At 44.5% G+C, this 8,490-nt stretch overlaps 1 protein-coding gene across 3 annotated transcripts in view; it reads right to left on the bottom strand.

Annotated features, from left to right (window-relative positions):
* Nucleotides 1-366: 366 nt before the first annotated feature.
* SIK3 (SIK family kinase 3) overlaps nt 367-8,490 on the bottom strand; it is a 244,763-nt gene continuing 236,639 nt past the window's right edge. For 2 of the 3 annotated variants that reach the window (XM_019713625.2, XM_019713626.2), the window contains 4 exons: nt 5,900-6,063; nt 4,811-4,943; nt 3,755-3,924; nt 367-2,579 (listed from right to left, as the gene is read on the bottom strand). In XM_019713625.2, the coding sequence (XP_019569184.2) occupies nt 3,767-3,924; nt 4,811-4,943; nt 5,900-6,063 (455 nt within the window). In that variant the 3' untranslated portion in view covers nt 367-2,579; nt 3,755-3,766. The remainder of the gene's footprint in view (nt 2,580-3,754; nt 3,925-4,810; nt 4,944-5,899; nt 6,064-8,490) is intronic. The other variant, XR_012497380.1, reaches the window with a different exon arrangement.

Below are 8,490 nucleotides of genomic sequence, written 5' to 3'. Positions count from 1 at the left end.
AAAGCACCCTCTTAAGGAATCTGTTTTCCGCCTTACTCAGCAAACTCCAATGCTCATTTCTGAGGCGGCAGAGTCCAAACTGGGTGCATGGGGCCACAGTGTGGAGCTGAGTTCAGGCCTCCAGAGCATGCCAGTTTTACAAGGTGGGGTGAGCACGCACTGCTCCAAGCTCTACCCTACGCTTGCTGGACTTCTTCAGTCTCCACCTGCCTGCTGCTTCTCCCAACTAGACTCTGAACCACAAGGAAAATAATGTAGCAACATAAGACGGTAATCAGGTTTTTATTTTCACAATCCCCCTACTTTCCACTTAAGTTACTAAGTTTTAAGTGCCCACAAAAAAGGGACGAAAGGCCTTACTGCAACTTGGGTCTGGAGATTTTTTAATCCTTTTTTAGTTCAACATAAATGAGAAAGAAAAAATACTTCTGACATTTTCAAAGAACAGAAATAGGAAAGTATATTCATATACATTCAACATATACTGTGCATATTGGTTACTACAATACAAAGCAATGATTTTTTTAAAGTGTAGTTCGCAAGATGGCACGGTTAATAGGCTCACTGGCTTCCATCTGGGTGGTCACTGGAGGGTGGCAGTCTGCTCTCCCATCAATTCAGTCCCATGTAAACAGAACAGGCTGGGGTGGAGGTGCAGTCAGGGGCACTGGAGTTGGAAGGAGCCTAGAGAAGTCAAACAGTAGTTGTTCAGGCTTTCTAGGTAGCCTCCTTCTGGTGAGTAACTGGTGGCACCACCAAGCGGCGGGAGACTGGGGACCATGGAAACATGGGACGTATCCCAAGAAAGGCTCTTGCACTGCAGAAATCCATCGAGGGATACTGGCTCCAGGAGCTGAGCTGCCAATATCAGTGAGAAGGACAAGCTGCATGGGGATCCTGTCAGCAACAACAGGATGGCCATGGTGGGCACCCGCTTTCTTCTGTGCAAATTCAAGATGAAAGACTAGGAGGGGGCTGGGGACCATTAACTCTCCTTCCTCAGAAAAAAGGATCAAGAGTCACAATATTTAACATCTCTTTCTGGTTTTGAAGATCAAAGGCGACAACCAGATCCTTTGTCAGCCCCCAGCCAGCAGAGAAGACTTTGGTTTCTAATAGTGAAGAAAAATAAAGATAATGACAGAAACAATAGCTATTGCATATGCTCTGCTTCAACTAGGGAAAGGAGACCACTACATCTGTCACCAGCACGAGAACTGCTCACAATTACAATGTCTAAATAAAATACTTTGAACAAAAGGTGCAAGTCACAATTCAAATAGAACAGAATCTGGTTAAACATTTCTCTTTTAAACAAAAATTTCTTTTGTTTTTATTTATTAATAATAATAACAATAACAATTATATCAACATTTACCAAAAATAATTCCTACATGATCAAGAATTAAAAGAGGGGCTGAGGATGCCCAGGGAGGAGGAGAAGGTAGGAAGGAGGCAAGGCCCAGACCACCTCCTAGTCTTCTTGCCTATGACAAAGAGGCTGAAAGGGAAAAGTGTGTGTGTGTGTAAAATAGGGAGAAACAATCCTTTTTCTAGCACAACATAAAATGAGAATGTAAGTTGACACAAAAGCATAGTATACCCCTGTTGGGTCTTCAGTCCATGGGTAGAATCACCAGGATGGTAAAGGCAACCAACTTTCCAGGCTACAGGAGGGGAACTGAGTTATACACCACAGAAAAGGCTCACAGTGAGACATTCTAACCGACACCCCATCAACATCAGGTCACACTCTGTCTCCACGCTAGCATTCTGATATGATCTTGGCTGGACCAGACATGCATTTCAGTGGATCCCAGCAGTAGAGATGTCCCCAGGTTCCAAGCTTGGGGCTTCTCCTTTTGCACTCCAAGTGCCAAAGGCCATCACCCCTTACTTTCTCTCTTTCCCCAGCAACTAGAATTTCAGAGGATGTTATCTTTCAGTTTTTGCTTCTATGGAAGAGCAATGCAGAGGACTCAAGGGTGCTCTGTGGATGGAGGCTGGGGAGGGGAGTGGCTGTCTCCCTGGCCTCTGTACTCCAACTGCTTTGCTTGTCTGTCTCAAAAAAACGAAAGGGGAGGTGGGGGCGGGGGGGGGGAGAGAGAGAGAGAGAGAGAGAGAGAGAGAGAGAGAGAGAGAGAGAGGAGAGAGGAGGCAAAGTAAAAAACAAAACAAAGAAACACCTCAAAAAGAATACCAAAAAAAAAAAAAACCCACACACACAAAAAACAAAAGGAAAACAACAAAAAAACACAAAATCAAAACAAAAAACAATAAACCCCCCCCAAACCCCAAAACCAAAACCAAACCAAACCACCAACTGAAATTTACCAAATACACTTTTACAAAAGGTGGCGAACATGAATTTCCTGTTTATTTCCTTGGTGATTTGGTCAAACAAGCAAACATGGCAAAAACGCCCACAGAACCCAAAAGAACAGCATACTGATGAACCAAAAGTCACGAAAGGAGCCACGACATTTTGGGTGGAGAGAAACACAATGGCAATTTGGCGCAATGCTGCCAGATACTGTTGGTTTAAAGTCAACCTTTTCATTCTCGAGCTGTACACAAACCTGCAACAGAACAGACACAGAGAATTAGTTTGAAGAGAGAAAGACTCAAATATTCAATTGAAAACTTAAAAAGAAAAAAAGCAACTGTGTAGTGTAAACCCTGATTTCTTTTTTCTTTTTGTAATGCAAGTGCCTGACTTAAGCTTTGATTGTGGAGGCATCCACTTCAAAGACTATCCTGAATAAACACATTGGCAGCCATACATTAGATAAGAGGCCAGGACGCCTTCCCCCACTGAGCCTCCTTTGTTTTAGAGATTTCGGTTGAGTTCTGTCAACCATTTGGGCTACTTGTTTGTTTTCTCTTCTCCCGCTTTAAATTCCTACATTTAAATGTTTTCAATTCACCAATCAAGAGCGAGCCTGCGAAGCCCCAGGCCCCCACCCTCAATTCCAATAAAAGCAGAACCCCAGGCCTGTGCGTGCTCGCTTGGTCTCCCCTCCCCCCCCCCCAGATCTCCCTGTGTGGCCCCAGGTGTGTTGTGTCATTTCCAAGTCTTGTAAGTAATAAACCTGCATCTTTTCAGTTTCCTGATGGTTATTACTGAAGGGTAGCTTCCAATCATAATAAGAACCACAAGGACTGGTCCAGACACAACAATGGTTATTAATAGGCTGAGACCAGCGAAAAACAGACAGGTTCACTTTACCTCACATTGAGGCTCTAATATGGATTTGCCAGACGGCTTAACTTTGAAATCTTTTCTGTCAGTTTTCAAAGAACTACTACCTACTATGTTCATTTAGGCATTACTCCAGCCAAACTGGGTAATTTACCTGTTTCCTACCACTGGCCTCTGATCACCTACCTAGTCCCCTGTCCAGAATATTCTGCCACTTGCAGCACAGCCTTAAAAATATGGCTGGATGTGTTTTCTTGCTGGGCTTCATCCTACAGGACTGAGTTCAAGGACCACTTCTTTTCCTTATTATCCTGACCAGAGTGCCCGCCCCCCTCCTCTGAAGCTGGCGCTCACTGTCTGTGTCTTATCCCCCATAACTAAACCAAGGGGCAATGGGAAACATGTCTTCTGTATGCCCCTACCCACACCCCAAAACAATTGGCACAGAGCTTAATGACAGCAGGAAGATGCGAAGACCGGAGGGAAGAGCGGCGTTGCCTAGTTCACGTGGAAGGATTCTCCTGGTTCGGCCCTGGCCTGGGTGATACTCACTTTCCGTTTCGTTTACACGCCTGCCTGCTCCATGCTGAAGGAGACCTCGGGGTGCTTGTAGCTGAGCAGTATGTCTGTAATACAGGTCGATGGGTAGCAAGAGGAGTTCAAATGCTGGCTGCCATCAGTCAGGTCTGGGTGCTCGTGACCTCTTAGGTTCTCTTCGCATCCTGTACGACCAGAAAGACCACGTGAGATTTGCATGGAGCTGGTGGGGGAGGTGGGCAAGAGGGAGAGAGGAGGAAGAGAAGTCTGAGCACGGGCGTAGCCTGACTCCCAGCCCTGAATTCCAGCTCACAGCAGGCCCTCAAGGTGTTTAGTGACTGTGGGCTGGGGGGCCAGGATTCCTCCCGTGGTCTCTAAGTGTTCTGCTCTTCCTGTTCCTTTACTGTCAAGCCCTATCAGCAACTGCAGAGTGAGAGAAGACAGAAACTGCTCCTTCAGGAAGACTTTCCTCTTTAAGGGAGAAGACAGGTTTGCTGCTCAGACACACTGATTACTGGTCCTGTGACCTAGGCGTTGTTCTAAGCACTTTAAATTCACTGGGCCAGTTGACGCTCACAGCACAATCTAGGACTGGGCTCTGCTGTTTTGGCCACTTTGCAGGGGGGACGTTGGGGCTCAGAAAGGCTAAGTGCCTTGCCCATGCAGCCTGTAAAGGACAGAGTCAGGATTTACTGCAGGCCTGTGCATTCCGAGGCCTGTGCTTTATATCCATTATGATACCCTCCCTTTTCTCATTCTAAGGAGAGGCAGACATATTGCTGTGGGCACAGTGCCCTCTAATCAGAACAAGAAAAACAGTTATTAAGGAGTATCTTAACAGAGCACTACAAACAGAAATGTGACACCCCTATACTCAACCAGAAGACATGCTCCTTTAAGCACACACATTGGAAGAAAGAGAAGTGGGGAAGGGTTTTGTGTCCAGAACCCCTTGGTGATGTTGTGGCACCCCGTGAAGTCTTTATACAGAAGAGGGAAGCAGTCACTAGTGAAGATGGAAAGGGGGTCTACAGGAAGTTATCTGGGGCGCCCATGTGTAAAGCCCCTTACCTTCACTTTCTCCATCCTGAAACTGCTGGCTCCCCATGAGCGAGGACTGACTGAGAACTGCATCTGACATCCGGGCAGAACTAAGTGCTTTCCCAGCCACAAGACTCATTCCTGGCAAGTTATCCAGCTGCACCTGCAGAAAATGATTAGGAAAGAAGTAAGGATACCAGAGAAAATGCCACTCACAGGTGACCCTTAGAGATAGCTGTTCCCTCTATAAGACCCCAGGCAAGGGCCAGCCTCAGGCACTACTCCCAAGCAGTACCACCCAGACTCCCTTCCCCTACAGTGCCATCTAAAGGGGGATGCTACAACAGTGACACTGGGAAGTTGCCGCAGGTTTCTCCCAGGGAGCAGGTGGGGTGGGGGAGGCCATGCTGAATTTCTCTGCTGGTGGGCAGATGCACTTGACACCTACACAGTCTTCCAAACCAGGTTTCTGACTTATCCCTGTCACCATGAGGAGTCTATCTAGGGTAGTAGAGTCCAGTAGCGCTCTCTGTGAGGACGGAATGTCTTACTGCCCTGCAAATATGGAGCCACTGGCCACCAGAGGCTACTAAGCACTTGAAATGTGACTACTGTGATTGAGGAAATCAACTTTTAATTTTATTGAAATTATACTGAAATTTGAATAGCTACAGGTGCTATTTGCTACTGTATTAGACAGTGCTGCCCGAGGAGTCTACCTGTGGAAAACAAAGTCTTGCTGAGCCAGGTTAGCTCCCTTTATCTGAGTAAGTTTGATGTAGCTGCCAGAAAACTAACTACGAGCCTAAGGGTTCATTTGCTGGGGCTTGAGTTTACACTGGGGGAAAGTTTAGTAACTAAGACTAGAAGGAACAAATGGCAACTACTCTTGATTCCTCAGTCTAAAATTTGGAACATAGATTCCACTAAGATTCTACTGAAGCTGGGCTGGTCCGTGAGGGTGATTCAAAGGCACGCTCCCTTAGTTTACAGAAGTGGTGGACTCTGGTTGAGAAGACAGGAGGAGTGGGTGTTGGTTACCCCACATTACTAAGGTCTGTTTTCAAGGTTGGGACTGGTAGGATCCCACTTTCGAGAAGCAGGAGGGGACCAACATACATAAGCATCGTCACTGTTCTGGATCGTGTGGTGTCTCTGGAGGGTCCGGGGCCTGTGGTGCTCACTGACTGAGGGGCGTATTGGGTACCCAAGTCCATTGTGATCTGGTAGCTCCATTGCTTGTCCTGGAGAACTTCTATCCATGCAGTTCCCTATGACAGACTCTGAGGAGACAGAGCAAAATAGGGTCAGCAGACCTAGAGTTTCCCCTAACACTGTCAATGCCTGTCAAGCAAATGCCTTGCAAGGGACAATGAACAATGGTGAGGACCACATGTGCACTATCTACTAATCCTCAGCCACTGGTGATGCTGCTTAGAGGAGCCTGGACCGTCTGCCATCCCTAAGTCCTACAGCAAACATGAGCCTCTTTTTGAAGGGATCAGACCCTTAGGAGAAAAATCCCATGCATTGGCAGTTGGCTGGATCCCACTGAACCTTTCTTCCTCAGCTCTGTTGACTTGACAGTGCTGTGTTCCCAAACCTAGACGCACATAAGAACATTCCTGGAGCTTTCAGGAACCTCTCTCTAGCCTGGGAGGATGGCCTCCGTTCTGTGGAGGCCTTCTCTCTCCTTCCAGGCTTCCACCTCAGAGAACCACTCCAGTCCTCGCCTCTGCTTCTCAAACTGCTGATCCCAACTCCTTCCATAGCTCCTCTACTCTTCCCATTTCTATCCTTGATCTCTGTCCCCCAACACTTACTTTGGCAATAGCATCTATTTTCACGGCTTCAACTATATTGCCTCTATGTAAAGAACTACTGAAATACTCTATTAAGCTCCAGATCTATAGCGCCAACTATTCACTAGGTATTCTTTTCTGGATATCTAACGAACATCTCACACTCAACATGTCTAGTTACAAGCTCATCAACTCCCCCCGCCCAACCAGTTCCTCTTTCAGAGATCCTTGTTTTGGTGCCTATTTTCCTAACCTGGGTGTGAGTTCACTGGCTCCTTTACTCCTGGATCCCTATAACCCTAAGACTAAAGACTCTACCCCTGTAATGTTGGTCACTTCAGTACCTTTCTTTCCAATCTCACTGTTTCTATTAAAGCCCTAAAACCTATTGTCTGGATTACTACAATAGCCTCTTAGCCATCCCTCTCCCACTAGCCTACGAAGATTCATCTTTCTACAGGGTAGCCCAAACACCTCATTTTCACAACACTTTCCCAGACTATCTTCCCGTGAGTACCTCACACTATTCTCCCCTACATTCTAAGCTCTAGTCAAATGGTACCACTTAACTCTTCCCCACCCATTCACAGTTCAATGCATTTGCTCTCATTGTTCCCGTTCCCTGGACATGCTTGGTTCTTCTATTTCCATTCCTGCCAATCCAAATCAACTCATCCTTCTAAGTCCATCTCAAATGTTATCATCTTTATGAAACTGTCCCTTTCAAACAGAAATAGATCCATTCTTCCTTTAAGTGTTAGAAGACTTTAATGAACTCTGATTACTCTAACATTATTCCTGGTACCACGTTCAATTTGTATTAGACTGTAAATTCTTTGAGGAAAATAATTATATCTTATGCATGTCTATGAGCCTTTAGCGTTCATCCTATACCCAGTAAGTATTTAAGAATTACCTCCTTAACTGAAATAATAAATGTTCTCTTAATATAGGTTAGTATCCTGTCAGAGTCATTCAACTGTATCAACGGGATTTTGGAAAGAAAGAGGAGTTCAAGAAGAATAAATATTTCTTTTTGACCATCTTTGGTCAAGAAAACCAGGGCCACACTGAAGTTGGTAAGATTCTCCTGGTTGCACTTTTGGCTCCAGTCCTTAAGAGCCTGGAACTTGAACATATACCGGGGTGGGGTGCGGGTGCGGGTGGTGGGGGTAGGGTGTGTGTGACAAAGAAAGCTATATTAGTGGACATTTTGGTCAACGTGGCTCAAGCAGTAGTAATTGCAGAAGTCAAATGCGACTTGCGTTCATCTTTTGTTATCAGTATATATTGAATATTACAATTTTAATAGTTTTTTTCTTCTTAAAATGTGTATACATTTTATTGGCACCCTCTGTATTTTGTTTGGTTGGTTGGTTTTTCTGTGTTAAAGCTCCTTAGGTACTATTGGGCCTATTTTCTTTTTTTTGGAACAATTGGTTATTATTTTATTTCAAAAATCTAGGTTATATTTGTACCTCCACTTTACACCAAAATCAATTAAAGGTGGTGAATTAAAGATCTACAACTGAACAGTAAAACTTTCAGAAGATAATATAAAAATATATTTCTGATGTTATGGTAGAAAATTATTTCTATATGATAAATGCAGCAAAACCTTAAAGGAAAAGATTGAGAAAATTGACAATATAAAATTAAGACTTCTCTAAAATAACAGATGGCTTTTAAAAATTGAAAAGACTAGAAGAAGGTATTTGCAAATGCATAGAACCCACAGAGCATTAGTATCCAAAATATATGGTGAAATTCAACAATTCAACTAAAAAGACAAACAAACCAATTACAAATTAAGCAAACTATATAAACAGGAGATTTAAGGAGAGTAAACCTAAATAGCTAATAAAATATGAAGGATGTGATTTAGCACAGATTAAAATAACAATGGGA

The sequence above is a fragment of the Rhinolophus sinicus genome, linkage group LG06 (genome assembly GCF_036562045.2).
Source record: "Rhinolophus sinicus isolate RSC01 linkage group LG06, ASM3656204v1, whole genome shotgun sequence".
Taxonomy (NCBI): Eukaryota; Metazoa; Chordata; class Mammalia; order Chiroptera; family Rhinolophidae; genus Rhinolophus; species Rhinolophus sinicus.
Note: the sequence above shows the minus strand (reverse complement) of the source record. Positions and strands in the feature narration are given on the sequence as shown.